The sequence below is a fragment of the Podarcis raffonei genome, chromosome 5 (assembly GCF_027172205.1).
Source record: "Podarcis raffonei isolate rPodRaf1 chromosome 5, rPodRaf1.pri, whole genome shotgun sequence".
Lineage (NCBI taxonomy): Eukaryota > Metazoa > Chordata > Lepidosauria > Squamata > Lacertidae > Podarcis > Podarcis raffonei.
In genome coordinates, this window is record NC_070606.1 from 56,102,692 (window position 1) to 56,124,346 (window position 21,655).

At 43.0% G+C, this 21,655-nt stretch overlaps 1 protein-coding gene across 1 annotated transcript in view; it reads right to left on the reverse strand.

Annotated features, from left to right (window-relative positions):
- The window catches only part of SORCS3 (sortilin related VPS10 domain containing receptor 3), a 431,276-nt gene that overhangs the window by 272,863 nt on the left and 136,758 nt on the right, over positions 1–21,655 (reverse strand). Inside the window, exon 2 of the mRNA XM_053389270.1 lies at positions 15,424–15,491. Within this exon, the coding sequence (XP_053245245.1) occupies positions 15,424–15,491 (68 nt within the window). The remainder of the gene's footprint in view (positions 1–15,423; positions 15,492–21,655) is intronic.

Sequence of the window (21,655 nt, forward strand, 5' to 3'; positions counted from 1 at the left end):
ATATGCCATATGGTAATTTATGGACCTAACAGGTATCTAAAGCCATTTGCACCCTATATATAGAAATGAGCAAACCAGTGATATTTTAGGGAGCAGGCTAACAGGCGGGGCCCATTACTTACGTCATAGGAGCCTACACAACACAAACACTGTTTGCTGTATGTAGGTTTTATTTTATTTGTTTTTTATCTTATATTTTGGAGATGTACACCCAGTGGGTTTTTTCCTTTAATTTTTTTGGGGGGCCCAAGAGAGTGGTGCCCTCAGCTACAGCATGTTTAGCTTATACGTAAATCTGGCACTGCACAAGGTGACCTGTTGATTTCATAGTTCTCACCACAAGTCTCATTTCTTCTGACTTTACCAAATGGTCCTCTGAATGTAGACCCAGGTTCTGTTTCAAATTGGTGGGCTTTGGGTGGCTTCACCTGCAAGCATTAAGCTGCCATGGAAATGGACACCCACACTTGGGCTCAAAGGATTCGTAGGCTCAAAGTCTATACTATTGGGTAAGTCAGGCCATCAATTTCATTCAGATTAAGAATATTCCTTATTCTTTTATTTAGTATAGGAAAAGGGATTACACATGACATCTTTTCCAAGTATCTCAAAACATAACATCATGCCTGCAGCTATGAATTGCATATGTACAACTGGGTAATTCCATGCTACATTACACTTCCAATGACAGTGACAACCCATGCAAATTAATCATGTACAAAGCAACATCTTCAACATTGTGTTTTAGGTATGGGTGCAAAGCTCAGAAAACACAATAATATTGATTGTGATCCCGACGTAGAACCTGCTTTGCCAGTTCATGCTTGCCGGGTCTTTAAAGACTAGTGCATTTGAAGGCGGGGAGGGGAGGAGAAAAAGGGAAATAAAGAGTGAATAGGGGCAGAAAGCTTTTAATTAACAGCCAAGCTAAAACACCATTACAATCTGCAGTTTTGTTTTTATTAATTCACTTGGATTCAGCAGGAATTCCACCAAGAATAGAGATGAGCAGATGCAAGGGAAGTGCATTAATAAATCATGAGTGTCATTAAAATTTGTAAACTAATATCTTCTGGGAAGTCTCGGCAATTAGTCTCAGAGCTTTCTTGGCAAAACAAAAAAGAATTAATAAATCCAAAAAAAAAAAAAGAGATCTGCATCGTATAAAGTTGCCGACCCGCAGAAAGGTCATCAATAGAGCAATTAGATGACAAAACAAATGGACCACCTGGGAGTTTGACCTGTGAAACTCTGAAAGACTTTCATGTGACTTGACAGTGAAGGTATTTTAATAAAGGGCAGAGACCAATGGTGAAGTTCAAATCTATAACCCTTTATAGAATGCAGATAGATTTTTTTTAATTGGTATATTTCTACCTTTGTGGGTGCAACCAACAGACTTCTGTGCCTTGCCTGCATTACTCTGCCTGATGCTATATTGCCATTATGGTTTGCTAGAAGAGGTGACATCTTAAGTATATATATGACATCAACTTTTTTTTACTCCTAAGGAAGGAAAAAATGTGTGTGGATTTAAAAAAAAAAGAACTTTGATCTTCTTTACAGAAGTGTTCTTGGGGGTGTTCAGGTTCCACAACAAATTCACAGCTTCTATCTAAGGATGTGAGAAGGGACCCATTTACGTTCCAACCCATGTTCATCACATGCAGAATTGCTTCCATTCTGCTGCAGTTTGGCTGCTGCGGCAGAATTTTATGTAATTAGTTACACTATTGTTATGTTCTACAATCTACACCACTCATTGCAATGCAAAGGAAACACAATGCAAATTGGGGGGGGGGGTAATTATGCTCATTGAGGACTGACAAAAAACAACAACCCAGCATCAAATACTGATCAGATCCTTCTAATACAGGCATCCTCAACCTTGGCCCTCCAGATGTTTTGAGACTACAATTCCCATCATCTCAGACCACTGGTCCTGCTAACTAAGGATCATGGGAGTTGTAGGCCAAAAACATCTGGAGGGCCGAGGTTGAGGAAGCCTGTTCTAATACCTGGTGGATAACAGAGAAATCTAGTTTACCATCTTCTGCAGCATCTTAAATTCTTTTCCTAATTTGGATGCTAAGAAAATATGCATTATTTGTACTGGTTGCAACCATGACTATAGTTCTCATTTCCTGTGACTGTTCCTACTCTGTCCTCCCTAGAGACAGAAACAACCAGCCACTGGGCTAACAACCCTATGCATCCCACTCCAGTGGTGTAAAAAGACATAATACTACTTGGAAAATCATTTGTCCTGATGCATTTCAATCCCACAATGATCTTTTTCAGAGAATGTGATTTAATGTGAGAAATCATTCTCCAAATCGCAGTAAATGTTTGCAACTTTGCCATTGGTTGTTTTTTTAAATGTAAAATAAAGCATACACACAAAATAAATCAACATAATCCAGCATGAAGCATTAGAGCATGAAGCAATTGGAAAATGTCCTGTGGGTGGCAAATTATTGATGGGGTACTGGATTTCTCTCTCCATGATCCATTCCAACATGAAATTTTAAAAGGGTTAACAGATTTGATATTTCAAGGTCAAAACCCATTGCCACACCCAATCATGAGAGAGAGAGAGAGAGAGAGAAACCACACAGGTGGAGCGTTAACATTTTAACAATGTGAAGCATAAAATAAGGTATAAAACATGACAATCCCAATGTGTTTCAGGTATCACTCTTCTTCAGGGGAAGAATTACGCCAGTTCTTCTCTTAAAGTCCAAAGGAAATGAGGAGAAAATATTTCACTTAAGAAGACCCTGTTGGATCAGGCCAATGTCCCATCTAGACCAGCACGCTGGTCTTCTTAGAGATTTATCAAGGGCTATTCTCCTATAACTCATTTCTTTATTTTTTTTAAACTAGTATTTTTATTGGGTATTGAATTGATCCCCTGAAGAAGAGTGATAGTTAAACCCAGCAGGTCTATTACAGTTCCTTCCATCTTTGTTCAAATACTTGAACAAACTTGAACTAGACACTATTAAATATTAATCCTACACCTTTGTAGTTTTCCACATCTTCTCACTTCCTCCACCGTCCCCTTCCCCACAGGATACCAACCGGCTGACATGAATGTAAGTGCAGGGTAGCAGAAACTTTTCTGCACAAGATCAGACCGCCACACTATTTTAATTCCATGGAGAAACTTTGGGTTCTTCAAAATCCTTACACCAAAAATGGAAATCAGTCAAAACTCATGTCAAGGCACCTTCTAGGTTGAAAGCAATCTACCTATTTTAGGTACGTCTGAGATTTGCTGGAGGAAAATTTATATTGTGTGAGCATGAAAATGGCAGCATAATATCCATTGTTAGCTTAATAATAAAGAAGAGAGCACTAGCATTGCTCAGGGATGTAATCTTGTCATGACTGCCATCTGCCAGATTCGTTTCCATACAAAAAGGATTAGACAAAACTTCATAATTGCATTTAGAAACACGAATAAGCATTAGAATCTCTACCTTGGAGAAAAATATATGTCTGGGATTCAGTGTTTTATAAGGTTTGCCAGCACAGTGAGGCAAAATCTCTACAATTTTAAGCACCTTGGCAGAAAGTGGTATTGAATTTAGAAAGTATGAGCAAGAGGGAACACGAGTATATTGGCATCAAGACAAGAATAAGGCCAACTAACTCATCCCTAAATATATAAAAAATGGAGGGAGCCAATTAAAATGGAAAGCACCTGGATTGTAATTCAGAATACCCCAATTGTGGCCCGCAGTATAAATAAATATCTACACATCTATTAAGTAACAGTATGCATTTATTGCAACCAAGGTGGTATACATGGTTCTCATTTAATCAAAAGACAAAAAAAATCCACAACCATGTGAGGTAGGTTAGGCTGAGAGGCAGTGACTAGTCCAAGGTGAGCTTCGTGACCAAGTGAGAGATTTGAACCATGGCAATCCATTCCTAACCTGACACTACACAATAGTGGTGTAAACCCAATTAAAAACTTAATTCACAAAAGCATGGCAAGAATTCATTGATTTCTATGTAGACTGATACAAAGCTCCATTTCAGGTGAGATTGTGTGCAGTGTGGCTTTGCCCAGTGGCATGTGGCCTAGGAAGCAGTGGTGAGATAGTGTTCTGACTCCCTGCTGGGCTCTTGCAGGATCTCGTGGGATGGGGTGATCCCACGGGATCTCACTAGAGAGAGGAGGGGTTGAGGCCTCAGTCACATGGATTCAAGGTCATTTTGCCTCGTGAGAGCCAGTGTGGTGTAGTGGTTAAGAGCGGTAGATTCATAATCTGGGGACCTGGGTTCGTGTCTCCACTCCTCCATATGCAGCTGCTGGGTGACCTTGGGCTAGTCACACTTCTTTGAAGTCTCTCAGCCTCACTCATCTCACAGAGTGTTTGTTGTGGGGGAGGAAGGAAAAGGAAAATGTTAGCCACTTTGAGACTCCTTCAGATAGTGATAAAGTGGGATATCAAATCCAAACTCTTCTTCTTCTCTTCTTCGTGAGCTTCTGAACCCGCCTTGTGTTGGAGCCTCAACTGAGCTACTTGGGTCACTGGTTGATAGGGCCAGAAAGGAAGTTCTCACGCTCTCTCTCAACTTCAATTGGCACTGTGGTTCGAGAGGAGGGGTTTTGTCTCTCCCTCAGTTAAGTAAGGCTTAACATTGTATTGCCATTGTTTCATTTGGGCTCAATGGCATAGGGCAATCAGCATTGTAAGGGGGACCCCAATAAGGGGCCCGAAAGAAGGATTAGGAATGGCTTGTCCTAAGCTCAAGTGGGGTCCTCTACCTAGCTGAAATCTCTCAGCCCTTAAAGTGAGAAACTTAAGCTATCAATTACCCCAAAATTAGGGTGGGTCCTTTCTTTAAGAAGCTGCCTTATACCAAGTCAAAGCATTGGTCCATCTAACTGAGTATTGTCAACAGCTCTCCAGGATTTCAGACAGTGGTCCCCCGCAGCCCTTCCTAGAAATGATTGAACCTGGGACCTTTTGCAGGCCAATCAGGTGCTCTACCACTGAGATACAGACCCTCTTTCTCCTCTCCCAATGCCTTTTCTTCCTTTGTCCAGTCTTCCTTCCAGTTCTCCCTTCTTGCCAAACTTAGTACTCATTGACTGAAGCTCATATACACACTGGGAAAGGCAAAGGGCAAAGTAAGGAGGGATCAGTTTACAGAGAGAGGGATTTTTAGATGCAGGGGCAGTGTAATGCTGCATTGTTGCCATTCACTACATTTCTTTACAATACTGGGAACTTCCAAAATATATGAGATATTTATGTACATTTGCTGAGAGGATGTGTGCCCAGTACTGTGAATTGCATGTTTGCATTTTTAAAAAAATCAATAAAATATTAATAACAAAATAAACACCTGTCACTAGCAAAGAAGGTGAGGAGATATCCTACTCTATCCTGATTATGACCCAGAGAATTTAAACAGGCATGTTGCCTATCCCCCCCCATAAAACAAGTTGTTATATAAGTTGTTAGCAAAATAGTTCAAATGCAGTTTTTAATTATTTTTGATTTAACTGGTCCCCTGATCTTTATTAATGTATCTGCCTGTGTAGTCTGGTGCTGGAATTAGGTTCTCTTTTATACTTCTGCACAGCTTCCTATTTCTTTAAAGTTTCTCTATTGTACCCAGAGGTCCATCGGATACCTCTGTCTGAACTTTGGATACAGAAACTACTGTAAAGTCAGGAAAGATTGGAGAATACTTTGGGACATTTCCAGTCCTGTTCTAGCCTCTAAGAGGATTGGAGAAAATCTTCTAAACACTGTTGGTCTAAGACAAAGAAGCCAACATGGCGCCTCCAGGTGCTGTGGACCACAATTCCTACCCCATCTTCCATGATCATCAGCCATGTTGACTGGGAATGATGGGGGCTAAAATTCACATCTGGATGGCACCATGTTGGCTACCTCCTTCTGGCAGAATATGTCATGGCCCAGGCAATGCTTTTTATTTTTAAAAAATATAAGGTGCATGTAGTCATATATTAATAAAAGAGAAAAAAGTGTTGTGGGTGCCAGCACAAATGGCTACAATGGGCAGCAAAAACATAGATGCTGGTACTCAGTGCCAGTGACTACTCTCTGTCTGTCTGTCTGGCTGTCTGTCTCTCTCTCTCTCTCTCTCACTCACTCACTCACACACACTCACAAACACACTAGGGTTGCTATATTTCAAGAAGTAAGCAGGCTTCCGAAATCGCCGTCTAGGAGGCAACAACACTAATGCACAGCGCTTCAGCTTCTGATGGGGAGCAGATGAAATCCCAGACATTTACTATTTAATTAAAAATCCCCCCAGGCGCCAATTTTGCCCCCACCTCCCAGACATTACCAGAATTTTCTGGTACAAATGGCGACCCTAACACACACCCTGGGCCCAGTCCTGTCAGCAAGTCCATTCCTGTGAAAGTACATTGTGGCTCCAAGGCTGGTGTTTGATAAAAGCTCTCCCTCTCAGGAGAGTGACAGGACCCAAGCCCAGTACTAGCGCAGTGTCAGTTGTTGAGACTGCAGTGACTGGACTCTGGTCAGCCCCTCACTAAATCACTGAAAAAGAAAAAGAGAAGGAGGACTGAGCAATTTATCCACCCTGTGGAAGTAATAACAACACAACTGTTGTTTTCCAGCTGTAAGAACCAATGGCAATAATGTCAGAATAGAACCTTGATGCAGCATTTTGCAAGAGTTAATAGCTTGGGACCAGGTTACCTAAAGGACCGCTTCCTTCCATGCAAGCCTGACCAGGTGCTGACAGGTCGTTCTCCCTTTTCTGCCAACACCTGTCTTGTCTTGATGGAAAGCCGAAAAATGACCTTCTCAGTGGCTGCCTCCAGGCTTTGGAACTCCCTTCTAAGAAAGGCTTTTAGTCCCTTCTAGATGGTTTTCCACCAGCAAGCAAAATCCTTTTCATTTAAACAGCTGCTTTGCCTACTGAAATGATAGGTTTCTTCTCTATGTTTTAATCTTTGTTTTTAATTTAATGATGTTTTTAATTGGATGACATTTTTATATGCTTTTATCTTATTTGTAGCTATTTTTATTGTGTTATGGCTTATTTCTTATGTGGATTAGTTTTTTATTGTGGATTTTGATGTCCTTAGCCGCATTTTTTTAATAGAAAGGCAGAGTATAGCTTTTCATGCTCAATAAACCATATTCTCTGCATTTGCAACATATTCTACATAGTAAAGAAAAAGGATGGCCTAATACCACTTGTTGTTTTTTAATTATGTTTTGGCAAATATTCAGAAAGGGAGATTTCCCCCTTTATTGGCATGTATGTATCATAATTTGTTAATCTAGACTTTCTTGTTGCATCCCTCGATGCTACTTTAGCTGCTGGCACACACACAGCAGGGAGAGCCAAACCAGAAGATTACACTGTCCAACACAGGGCTTTGGGAAAGCAGAATTCTGATCGCAAAATGATACATGGAAGAGAGTGCTGGTTATCTTAGCCATCATAACACCACATCTCTGTATATGTGATCATGCGAGCAAAGAAATATGTGAAAGTGTCATGCAAGCAAAGAAAGTACAGAATTTGCCCTAATTTCTGTGAGTGCAGCAGAAAGTATATTGTCCCTACAATTGCAGCAATCACTGCAGAAGTATTATTTGCAGACTGCTTGTTTCCACAGTACTTTATTCATGCAATCACGTGTGAATGGCTGAAGACGGAGAAAAATTCAGCAGCGAAAATGCAAAAATAAGGTAATGGGAGTGTAACAACAACAAAAGGTCTGTGCTCCAGAGAGTTGGTTATAAAATTTTACGAACTAGATTTATTCAAAGTTACAGTATTAAGAACATCCCCCTTATTTTATAGAATCCCTATTAAATATGGTATTGCCAATTGCTACCAGCAGTTTGTCACACGTAATGCACTGAATTGTCTATCACAAGTAGCTATAGGTGGATGGTGTTAGGATATTTCCGTTCCACCTTAAAAGGGAGCAGGATGTTTGTATAACAGCCTGCGTAAGTTCCTGTCTCACAGGATGTTTATGTTGTAAGTTCCTTTCGTTTTTGGCTGCTGTCTTGCCTGAGCAGTCAGAGCAGACGGTCATGCCTTCTTTGTTCTGACCAACGCTGAATAAAACTGTAAATATGCATGTCCTGCTCTCATGCTTGTGCAACTTTTTGCTGTGTGAATTCTGCTGTTATAGTGTGCACTAAGCCTGAGGCTTAGTGTCGCTGAATTGCTGATATTGCCTGACTACGGGAGGTCGATGGATCGTCCGGCACCGAGCTTGGGGGCTCAGATGGACTTTATCTCCCTGGCAGTATCCCAACAACAGGTTTCGGGCCCAGATTCACGGCACTTGCAGGAGTAAGACAGCGACAGACTGCTGAAAAGTATGTGCTGGGAAAGTGAAAGCAGAGGCTTTTCTGCCGCGGAAGAAGTCTTTGATGTCCGGCAAAACTAATTGGCCTGGGAGCCGAGCCAGAGGCATCGTGATTTATGAGCTGCCGAGATAAGAAGTCTTTGGAGGCATAACGGCTCACGTAAAAAGCTGGAATGGAGTTTTTCCAAGCTTCAGAGGCCACTGAGTGCCCAAAGTTAAATCGGCACAACTATCAGACCTGGGCAAAATGGTGTGAGAGTTTGCTGCGTCAGTTTGGAGTCTGGCATACTGTATCTCAAGCCACTCCAGTTCCTCGGACAGAGAAATGGCAGGGCCAGAATTTGAAGGCCGTGGATATTATAGTCTTATCCGTCTCTCTGGAGGAAATAAAGATGCTTGCTGGAAATCTCACGGCACGTGACATGTGGGATGCTTTGAAAAAGGCCCACCAGCCAATAATCCCAGCCCAGTGTTTGAATGCATCGGAGGTCCTGGCTGTTTCCCAGAATGCTAGTGAATGCAGGGATGCTGAGGGCACCGGTTGCAAGCTGCAGGGGGAGAAGACTGCCACGTCATCCCAGGCAGCATTCCAGCCTCCAGGGGGAGCCAAGGAGTCGGCAGCTGAGAGCTCTGTTTCTCGTGAGAACCAAGGTCAGAGCCTTTGCAGAGGCCAGAAGACCAGATGTAAACAGAGCAAGATGCTTGCAGGTGGCCAGGAGCAGGGGGGCAAGTTGCAAAAGCCCTCGCCAGTGGAAAACAAGGCTATGTTTGCTGGCACAGCTTCACCAAAGGCTAAAGGCAAGCTGCAAAAGCCCACGCCGGTGGGAAACAAGGCCAAGGCCAGGTTTGTTATTGACTCTGCGGCCACGCACCATCTCACCAAAGACCGCCATCTGTTTATCTCCTTCACACCTCAAGATGGAGAGGTCCAGCTGGCTGATGGAAGGACTTTGCAAGCTACAGGAGTTGGGACTGTGAAGCTTGAAAGTCTGCATACTACCATTAGTAATGTACTTTTTGTTCCAGGAGCTGCGGACAATTTGATTAGTGTACCACAGCTGACTGGGCGTGGTTTTGAGGTTTCTTTCAAGAGGACTGTCTGTGTCATCAGAAAAGGCAAAGAGGACATGTGGCATGCAAAGTTGGTGGATGGTTTGTTCAGTCTAACTTATGATGATGTTGCTGTATCTAATGCTGATACTTGTTGTGTTGCACAAACTAACAAGGTTCTTCATGCAGGATGCATTCATGATGCACATCGCAGATTTTGTCACCTCTCTTGGCAAGCGCTAGCCAAGATGCCTGAGTTGGTTGAAGGTTTGGACATCAAACCTTGTAAGTTTCACATGAAATGTGTATCTTGTGCAGAGAACAAGGTGAAGGTTGCTCCAAAAGGCAAGGAGTCTAGCAGGCAGGCTTCCAAACCCTACCAGCTAGTTCACGCAGACCTGGTAGGTCCTCTAGCGCCCTCTTTGGGTAGAGCAAGGTACTTCATGGTTCTAATTGATTCTTTTTCCAGGTACATTCATGTGTTTATGCTCGAGCAGAAATCGCAAGCATTTCCTAGGTTCAAGGCATTCTGTGCTTGGTTGGAGAATGCTCACGGTAAACGTATTGGTTGTCTGTTTACTGATCGAGGCGGGGAATTCACTTCTCAGCAGTTTGAAGCTTTCCTGACTGAGAAGGGAATCCAGCATGACTTGTCAACGCCTAGGTCGCCATGGATGAATGGGCTTGCGGAGAGAGCAAATCAAACGTTGCTGCAAGGGATAAAAACCTTGTTGCATGATGCCAATCTCCCTGAGAAGTTTTGGGGGGAGGCTCTGGCGAATTTTGTTTATTCTTTTAACAGGAGACTGTCATCACCTATTGGCTGCACTCCCTATGAGAAGATGTTTGGTAAGAAACCTAACACCAAGCACTTGAAAATCTTTGGTTCTGACATGTGGGTACACACCCCACAAAGCAACAAGCTTGGGAAGCGTGGGGCACATGGTTTGTTCATGGGGTACGAAAAAGGTGCATACAGGGTATGGATGACTAACTCTAAATCCATTAAGTTCACGAGGAGTGTTGAGTACAATCCTAAGTGGGGGGGAAATGTGGGAATTTTCCAGAGTTACCCAGAGGAGGATGAAGGTGATGTGAAGAAAGCAGATCATGCTGAGAAAGCTGAGGAAACTGAGGATGATGATGATGATGATGATCAGAGTTCGGATTCCAGTTCAGTGGGCGGCGCTGCTGCTGCTGTCAGTGACAGTGATGACACAGCAGACTACAAGAGCGCAAAGGCCTCAGTCAGACCATCTGATGAGTCTGACAATGAACTGGAAGAACCACTGTTCACCATTGGTCACTATTCTCCTAAGAAGGAGGAGATGAGTCCAGAAGACTTGCGTCTGGTTCGCAGGTCTGAAAGGGCGACCAAAGGCAAACCTCCAAAGAGATTTGCTGATGAGTTTGCTAAGATGGCAACTGCTGTTCTTAGTAGCTCAGAGAAGGTGTGGGAACCTTCAAGCTTCAAAGAGGTCCAGGAGTTAACCTCTAAAGATGCTGAGCCTTGGCTTAATGCCATGAAGGCTGAAGTTGATTCCTTGAACAGGAACCAGACTTGGGAGCTGGTACCGGTAGTCCCAGGGATGAGACTGGTTGGCAGCAAATGGGTCTTCAAGGCCAAGACAGACCAGAATGGCAAGGTTGTCAGACACAAAGCCAGATTGGTTGCCAGAGGTTTTTCACAGGTACCAGGGCAGGATTACCACGAGACCTACTCACCCACGGTCAAATATGAGAGCATTCGGCTGATGCTCAAGATCGCTGCGGAGGAGAAACTGCATGTTTCCCATCATGACATAAATACAGCTTTTTTGTACGGGATTTTGGGGGAGGAGCTGTACATGCTTCCACCTGACGGGATGCAGATACAGAAGGGAATGGTCTGTAAACTGCGGAAATCCTTATATGGTCTCAAGCAGAGTGCCAGGTGTTGGAACACAAAACTCACTGAAACGTTGCTTTCTCTAGGTTTTCACCAGGGCAAAGCTGATCCGTGTGTGTTTGTCAAGGAGGAGGGGCAAAACAAACTGTATTGTTTATGTTTTGTTGATGATCTTCTGATGTTTTGGAAGAATCAGGCTTTCTACCAAAGCACCCTAGCTCAGCTGAAGGAGCACTTTGACATGAAGGATCTTGGTGAGGTATCCAACTATCTTTCTCTGCAGGTGGAGAGGGACCAAGCAGGTAATTTTCTGGTACACCAAACACAGAAAATTACTGATGTATTAACCAGGTTGAATTTGGTTGATGCAAACCCAGCAGACACACCGATGGTGACAGGTTACCAGGTAGATAGTACTGCTGAAGCGTTTTCTGACACAACGCTGTACAGATGCATTCTAGGCAAGTTGAATTTCATTGCTAGATGTTCAAGACCTGACATTGCTGTAAGCACTAACCTGCTTAGCAGACATGCAAACAATCCTACTGTTCAGGATTGGAAAGCTCTGAAGCGCATAGCCCGGTATTTGAAAGGGACTATGCGCTACAGGCTGAGGTTTACCAGTCAGAAGACTGGAGGTCTTGAAATCTTTGCAGATGCAAGTTTTGGAAGTGACACCACGGATGGTACAAGCACTTCTGGAGTATGCTACATGTACAACCACTGCCTGTTTGACTGGTTGTGCAAAAAGCAGACGACAGTTAGCCTAAGTTCCTGTGAAGCAGAACTCAATGCTCTGTCATTTTCACTCATGGATTGTGAATGGTTGATGCAACTGTTTAAGGACATTGGGGTTTCTGTGAAATGTCCTATACAAGTGTATCAAGACAATAGATCTTGTTTGGCTTTGCTGAACTCGGAGAGTTGCAAGCAAAGGACCAAGTACTTGCAGATTAAACTACATCGTGCAAGAGAGTGTATTCAGAAAGGACTCATTCAGGTGTCCTACATGCCAGGAAATGAAATTCCTGCTGATCTGTTGTCTAAGGTTGTTAACAGAGAACAACTTAAGGTTTACGCACAAAGGTTGCAATTGGGTTGAACCACAGGTACTACAGGTTACACGGAAAGGGGGAGGATGTTAGGATATTTCCGTTCCACCTTAAAAGGGAGCAGGATGTTTGTATAACAGCCTGCGTAAGTTCCTGTCTCACAGGATGTTTATGTTGTAAGTTCCTTTCGTTTTTGGCTGCTGTCTTGCCTGAGCAGTCAGAGCAGACGGTCATGCCTTCTTTGTTCTGACCAACGCTGAATAAAACTGTAAATATGCATGTCCTGCTCTCATGCTTGTGCAACTTTTTGCTGTGTGAATTCTGCTGTTATAGTGTGCACTAAGCCTGAGGCTTAGTGTCGCTGAATTGCTGATATTGCCTGACTACGGGAGGTCGATGGATCGTCCGGCACCGAGCTTGGGGGCTCAGATGGACTTTATCTCCCTGGCAGTATCCCAACAGATGGCTCATGCTTTATCTGATCTGTGTCAATTCCACATGTTTTCATTCATGAGTCCCTTCCATCCTATTTTAAGCACAATTACTTTCAAATCCACACATTAGCAGCCAGTTCACAACAGATTTCACAGAAATCGAATTCCTCAAGCATCCCACCAAGAAAGTTTGTGATGTTAGAACTGTACAGCTAGCAGCCTCCCCTGAAGCCCTCCATGCTCTGCCCCTGCAGGCACTACATCTGGCGTCACTGGCCTCACATCAATTATCACATCTCTCCAGTGCATGCATTTTATTACTGTGGTTACCCAACGATTGCAGTTTCAGACTAGTGAACACTCCCACTTTGCCCAGTCAATCAGTTTGGAAGCTATCAGTGTTAAGAATTCTTACACAACTGGACAGTCTGTGTGTCCTGCATCCTGCAAGTCATTCAGGCAAATTGGAACAGCTGATTTTGTCTCTGCACATTGCTTCCCAAATGTCCCAAGGGATGTATTTGCAGGGGAGATGGTTCCTAGGAACTGTGCTCTCCACATGCATAGCTGCGGATTCTCACTAACAGCTCCTGGGTCTGCAGTAGCTACACAGTGACATGAAATAAGACATGGCTGCCCAGGCTATACACAGTATTCTCTCTATGAATGATTTGCCATGAAAGTATCATCCAGACTGGTTAGATTTGCTAACTGACCTCCTTTCACCTCCTGTTACTGAGAATTGTCCTATTCTTTTCAAGCTCTGCTCAATTTCAAAGCTGAGATGTTCTCTTGCCTGCATTCCAGTTTCTCTAATGAAAAACACTCTGATCTTCAAAAATTACTAAGGGCTGCTTCTGCAAACAGATCATAGACTTGTGGGGTGTAAAGGGACCATTAGGGTCATCTAGTCCAACCCCCTATCCAACATGGGGCTCAAACCCACAACCTTGAGGTTAAGACTGAGCTATCTAGCCAAGCCTTGACCATGACAAAATGACTCTTGTCGGACATTTCCAAGCATCACTATCTGAACATTTCCAGTATTTGAGCAACTTTCACTATGAAGAATATTCCCAGGTAATTTTAGAAACACAAAGTTCTGATCTTTAATTTCAGCAAATATTTTTGCACAGCTTTTAAGACCTACACACACAAAAAAGGGAGAATTGCATTTTGAATCTGATGTTTTCTGTCCCTCCTTTCTCTGTCCGAAAGGCCCCAAGTTCAGCACTGCTGTCATTTTTTCCCCCTTTACACTGCTCAAACACTGCAGCCACTTCTCAGCATTAGTAGAGGATTTCTGTTGGCTCGTTACATTATTTATGCAGAGCCAGATTGTGCAGCAATTATGCCTATACTATAATCACTGTGTCATTTGCACTTGTTAGGTACAAGGAAAAAAGTTTTTTTCAAGGCTTAAATACCCTGAAAAGTACGCAGTAAGTGGAAATGACTGCGCTCCCTCCTATTAGTCTCAGGGTTATTTATACCTCTGCGGATTAGCACAGTACAGTGCAATTAGGCTTTAGAGGTACCATGCAAATTGAAAAGTTTCAAGAGCTCTTAGGAACAATTAACCCCTAATGCATTAACACGTTCCGTCAGGGAAGCCGTTTTCTCTCTGGTTATGTTCCAGAAACAGTTCCTGAAAGTGACTTTCCCTTAACTAGGTAAGAGAAGGATGTGAAGAAATGTTGTAGGAGATGGGATACAGATCTATTGTTCAATCTCAAGAATCACCCATATATTCTCCATTCATCTTTTCTCGGACACCCAGGCAAGCCTTAACAGGAGAACACATTCCTTTGCCAGGTAACTGACATTTTAAATCTGGCCTTATTTCATTTTTCATAGCCTTAGAAAAGAAACCTGAACATACATAGTAGAAGTAGCTACAGCAACAGCAGCAGCCACTACAGTACCTCTTAGAACAGACATAGACAAACTACCAACTGTGGGCTGCACATGGACCATAGAATCATTTCATCCAAACTTCATTCTCATCACTTGCGCTACCCAATTCATCCTTGGAGCTGTGTGGTCCTCAGGCTGTAAAATTTACCAACTCTTATCTTAAAAGGGCATACCATAGTTTGCACGTGTACTTGTGAAACTTTTTGATTGAAAGCAGCAGTGGCTGGTTTAGTATTGCAGAATGGTGGAGATGCCCTCCCAACACCAAAGTCTTGGCATCTTACCTGGAGGGGACTGGAGAAGAACACATCCATAGTGAGGTCCAGGCTGTGTGGGCAGACCAGTGGAAGCACCAAATTGGCTTCACTCGAGTGTACGCACAACCTCAGCACCACCCTCCTCTGCCCCACCCAGATAACCTGCAGCAATGTCAGTTTGGGAAGGCAGTTCTACAGCTCTGTCTCACCGCATGACTGATCAAAGGAGGCAAACTAAAGGAAGCTCTATCATCAGGAGAACCCCTAGATCCCAAGGCAGCTTCTCTGCAATGTAAAGTCCCCTGCCCATGATGTTCATACACAAATGCAAACACAGGCTTCCTCACATTTCTTTGGGGAAGGGAAAAGCTTTTCTTTCTCCTTCTGTCATCCCAAACATTCACATTTCATGCAGCAAACATCTGCCCAGGAGATACTATGTGATATATAATCTGCTTACCTCCAGAGCGAGCTTTCAGTAACACTTCCCAAGTTGAAGTCATACAGCTTTGTAAGAATGAGAATCACCTGAGAGGAGAAGAAGAGGGGGGAGAGAGAGAACCTACTTTTACTCTTCTGCATATATTTATAGATACAAAACACATCTGAAACCACCCAAAAGGAGAGCTTAGCATCTATCCAGTAAAGTTGGGGTATTATAGGATCAAGTAAGGAGCGGGGAGAAGGCCAATGAGGAGAAATTGTTAGCTTAATGCATCCTCATAGCTAGAAACATTTTGTTTCAATTTCAAAACATCTTGAGATATAAAATAAAACACCAAAGTTAGCCGTGTTAGCTTTTCTCCTCCCTACATTTTCCTCTGGGCTTATTTGACTTACAGTACAGTGCAAGCTTCTGTCTGTTTACTAAGAAATAAGTCCTGCTGAGTTCTGTTGGACTTACTCCCAGGAAAATGTGCATTGGATGACAGCCTAAACTGCAGACCCATAACCCATTCAAGTCTTCATATGACTCAAATATATCCAAATTACTTGGGGGAATAAAGAAGATTTCCAGCCCTATATCAGGAAGTTTTTAATGTTTGATGTTTTAGAATGTTCTGATATATGCTGTGAGCCAGCCAGAGTGGCTGGGGAAACCCAGCCAGATGGGTGGGGTATAAATAGTAGTAGTTGTAGTAGTATCCAGAACCGCCAACAGAAACGACAATATCTTTTTGACATCTAGTTTTATTGGGTGTTTATAATACTGTTTAACTGGCGTTTATGTCGGATCTGTTATTAGTATACACTTTTATTGCCTTTGTGTTGCATTTTTGTATATCGCTTAGATATTTTTTAAAATATTAAGTACATCAGAAAAGCTTTTAAATAAATTAACAATCAAAATCTGAGAAACCTTGTCCAATTAGTTGGTACACCCAGTTTTGCAAACACTAGTTGTTAGCATATTTCCTTCCTCTTGCATAGTTTGGATTCTCAAGCTGCAAGGATGAACCGAACCATCACATACCTAACTGTCCTGATGTTGTTGGACTATAACACCTGGCCACTGGCTATGCTGACTGCGGTTGATGGGAGTTGAAGTCCAACCACCCCTGAAGGGCCACAAGTTCCCTAGCACTGCAGTAGACACATCAGCATAACAACCTACATCCAAGATTTTTCCATCTTGGCACTCAATGTGAGTTATTAGATCTGAACTCCATTTCCCACACAACTTGGGACATCTAAAAAAAATATTCTGGAATGGCCTTTGCTGTTACATCTTCCATCATCCAAAAGCTTACAAGTGTCAGGCCTCACACGACTTAGCTTGTTATGTGTTCAGGTTCAATTTATACTGCTGTATAGCAAACCTAGAGTAATGACCCTGCCTGTAGCAGAAGTAGTGTAGATTTTCAGGTACTCCGTAGTTATCAAATAATAATTCTGCCCTACCACCTCTGAGTGATAGAAAACCGTGATGAAAGAGAGAGAGATGATAAACCATCCCTTTGGACCTCAACCTCATGTAGGGTTCTGGCAAGCAGCAAGATCTGCCTGAGGCATTTGTGATATATACATACAATGCAGACAAAATGTATAACGCGTCACCCATATAAATTACACACACACACACAGGCCGAGCAGACAAGCCCAAACTGCAGCCTTGAACAGAGGACATTCTCACATAACAAGCCACTTCCTATTCAACGGTGGGGGAAATTTGGAGAGTGGTGCATTTGAAAACCTCAGAGGTATAGAATTAAAGAGAGATTTTTGAACAAAGGGGAGAAAGTTTCTCTCTCCTTGACCCTATTTTGGGATGTTACCCAGCAAGGAACTATAAGAAACAGAAACTGCCTCTTTGCTCCAATCTCACTTTTGGGGCCAGGCTGGAGAGATGAAATCCAAAGAAATTTACACATGTTTTAATCATAGTTGTCAACTTTTCCCCTTTTTTAAGGGAAATTCCCTTATTCCAAATAGGATTCCTTGCAAGAAAAGGGAAAAGTTGACAGCTATGGTTTTAATATCATTGAAATCACTGAGATCAATACAGCCTTTCAAATAAGTTCAGAAACACAACTAGTTTCAATCCCCCCCCACCTTCCCATAAACATACCAATGTTAGTTATTTGTGGCATAAAATAAAGGAAAAAAACCAGTATCCTAGACACCTCAAAGGAATTCCAGAGAGGTGGCTGTTTACAAGTCTAAATCAGAGTGCATACAGCTGAGTCCTAAAGCACCACTAATTTAAATAAGGCTTAAACACAGTCCTCCCCATGTCTAGTTACTCCAAGACAGCACCAGATTTAGGGTGGTGCAGGCGGTTCTCCTACACAGGGCACTAAGCTGAGGGGGTGCAAAACTGAAAAGATCCATGTATAAGAGATGAATGTGAAGATGGACTCAAAATTAATCCATCGCAATATGAATTGCCTTTCATAGCTCAGCTGGAAGAGCATGAAACTCTTAATCTCGGGGCCGTGGGTTCAAGCCTCACATTGGGCCAAAGATTCCTGAATTGCAAGGGGTTGGACTAGATGACCCTCAGAGTCCCTTCCAACTCTACAATTCTATGATTCTATTAAATAGCTTCTATGAATGGTTGCAATTGTGGGGGGGAACCAATGGCTAAAATGTTTTGATAGTTAAATTGATCTTTTAATTTACTCATTGACGATACCTGATGGGTGCTTATTTTTATGTTTTACTACAAATATTGTGTATGTGTGTTTTAAATTCTATTTGCGGGGGGGCGGTTATTGTGTTGTTCTTGTTTTTATTTTGATTATGTATTTTGTGTTTTTATATTGTGATTTTATCCTCTGAACCTCCCTGAGACCTGTGGGGGCATCAAATATTGGCCTTGCACAGGGTGCAAAAATTCAAAAGTCTGCCCCTGTCCATGATAATTCAGTCTTGGGCACATCTCTCTTTCTCTGGATTGTTCCAAATAAGTTAAAGGATATTAGTTATTTCCTTTCATCTTGATCTTACCTTTTGCACATGGTGGCATACATGGTTCTCTCACTGCACATTTTTTCCTCCTAGTAGCCTTCTGAGGTAGAAAGTTTGAGAGATATTGACTAGACAAAGATCTCTTCATGGCTAATAGATGTGCCCTCCAATGTTTTTGCCAAAACACTGCATTGGTTCCATGTAGAGAGCCTTTGTCTTTCACTTTCCCTGCTGTATGTGCAAAGGATCATAGCTATGTCTGAATTAGCCCAAGCCTAGCGGCCTCCAGTGAAGCATGACCTGACTGGCCTGTGAGAAATGCTTTTCCCTCTGATAATGGTATCTCCTACCTACCCTTGTTGTTAAATGAAAGCTCTTGCTATTTTTGAAGGTAATTAAGACGAATTTCATTTCCTAGTGAATGATGATGAATTACAGCACAGTTAGTTTCTGTCACTCTGAATTTTTCTTGATATCTTGGATACAGCACCATTTAAGGAAAAAGCATTCTCAAAGGAAGAAATAATCTATTTGTACATGCATCCCACACAATACTATAGAAAGACAGAGTTACAGTGGGAAATGTTTTCCCTTTTTCTTGCAGCTGAGCTCAATTCCCCAAATTTAATCATATGTTCCAGAAGGGTTTATTCTTTGAATGTAGAAAAAGTAAAGATAAAGGTAAAGGACTCCTGACAGTTAAGTCCTGTCACGAACGACTCTGGGGTTGCGGCACTCATCTCACTTTACAGGCCGAGGGAGCCGACATTTGTCCACAGACAGTCTTTCCAGGTCATGTGGCCAGCATGACTAAGCCACTTCTGGCGAAACCAGAGCAGCACACGGAAACGCCGTTTACCTTCCCACCAGAGCAGTACCTATTTATCTACTTGCACTTGGAGGAGCTTTTGAACTGCTAGGTTGGCAGGAGGTGGGACCGAGCAACAGGAGCTCACCCCGTCATGGGGATTCGAACCGCTGACCTTCCGATCGGCAAGCCCAAGGCTCAATGGTTTAGACCACAGCGCCACCTGCATCCCCCTGTAGAAAAAGTAGATTGATGGTATCTGTAGAGATGTGTCCCAAGCAAGTAGGATAACACAGCACCATACAATTAAAGCTTTATATTACTGTAAACAGTCATGGCTTCCCCCAAAGCATAATGGGACTGTAGTTTGTCGAGGGTGTTGAGAGGTGCTTGGAGGCCCCTATTCTCCTCACACCAAAGTTCCCTGTGAAGAGGAATTCATTGTCAAACCACTCTAAGAACTTTAGCAACCTCAACAAACTACAGCTCCCAGAATCCTTTGGGGGAAGCTGTGACTGTTTAAAGTGGTTTAAATGTATGGTATGGATGTGGCCTGTATATACAGCAATACATCTTCTCCGTCTCAAAGTTCAGCACTGCTAATGAGCTAATGCTGGCCACCTTTCTGAACTGCCTGCTAGTGTTAACCTTTCTTCTCACCCCATGTGCTCTGTGCTGTTTTGTAATTGGTGGGGTGGCTTTTTGGAATACGTCTAGCTAACTCAGCAATCTATAAATTTCCATGAGCGGGATACTAAGTTGCCTTCCAAGAACAGCCAATGCAGCATCAAAAGCTGCCTCACATTCATTTCCTGTTCAAATAGTACTTCCCACCTGATAAATTCCCCATCCAAGGCACCACCCCTTGGATACTGCCAAGGCAGCTGCCTCAATCCGCCTCATGGATGGATCAGCCCTGTGTTCACTCTCTTTAAATTGGCCTTCAGTTGAATAAGCCAAAGCACTAGTGGCACTCATACAGAAAAAGGAAAAGAATAGGCAATCAAAAATATCTCCATTGCATCTATGAATTCTCACCTCCTCTATTTTTTTTTTAAAAAATCAACTCACTGCAGTTGCTTGATAGTGCCCCATTGTGCAACCCATGGCTACTTGCCATTCATGGTGCTCAAGTTGTGAATTATACTGCAAACTCTTCCTTCCTTCCCTCCCTCCCTCCCTCACATATGGCACACCTCTTCGTGTAACAAGTTGAATACAGAGGGATATGGGTCTGGTTGACATGACAAGATAAGCCACAATTTGTGTCATCAGCACCCAAGCTCATGGTTAAGCTCACCAGGAGCTGTAGCCAAAAACAAACCTTGTTTATAGTTAACAAGGAGAGACCTTAACCATAAGCCCATGCTCAGACAACACACTAAGCATGACACAAGAGTAAGAAGGACTGAGGAGGAGCACTCTGGGATTGCACAAGTTGATGTAGTCTTGGTAAACCATAGGGGACACACAGGGAGAGGAGAGGGCAGAGGAGTTCCATAGTGCACCTAAAAGTATTTGCCCTAGCAGAACCAGATACCCCACTACATTCTCTTCAATGTTGAAATAGATCTAGCTGCAAAATGTTCATGGCCTTCCACTTGTAAGCAGCAAATCAGGCTACCAGTTACAAAATGAAGGCGTTCACTCTATGAGATCCAGTTGCTTCCTAAGACTATGCAAATGTCTTCAATCTATCCTGGCAGTTTATCACATTCAGCTGTCACCACAAGGCCTCCAACGCCTTGCTTTCCATTAAAAGGTTTTAATGTATTAGCTATTATCTGTACTCTAAAGTCAGTGTCTCTGCAATGTAAAGATCGGCTCTCTCTTTCCCCCTCACATTTAAAGAGCTGGCAATTTGGGGCTCTTTAAGTTGGCGCTGTGGGTAAAACCTCAGTGCCTAGGACTTGCCGATCGTATGGTTGGCAGTTTGAATCCCCGCGGTGGGGTGAGCTCCCGTCCTTCGGTCCGAGCTCCTGCCCACCTAGCAGTTCGAAAGCACCCCTAAGTGCAAGTAGATAAATAGGTACCGCTTTATAGCAGGAAGGTAAACGGCATTTCCGTGTGCTGCGCTGGTGCTGGCTCGCCAGAGCAGCTTCGTCACGCTGGCCACGTGACCCGGAAGTGTCTTCGGACAGCGCTGGCTCCCGGCCTCTTAAGCGAGATGAGCACGCAACCCCAGAGTCAGTCACGACTGGCCCGTACGGGCAGGGGTACCTTTACCTTTGCCTAAGTTGTGTATCACACTGATCTGTGGTATCTCTGAGGTAATCCAGACCCAAACTTTACCCATACTCATCTGTGATCGATTCCAAGGGGAATTACGAGCTAGAAATGGCAGAAGGTTTCCTCCTCTTCCCCCTCCTCTTTCTCCCTGCTATGTTTTCTGCCCTGTCTTTGGACCTATGATGCACATTGTAGCTTTAAGAAAAATGAAACCACAACCTTAAAAGAGAGAGAGATAAATTTT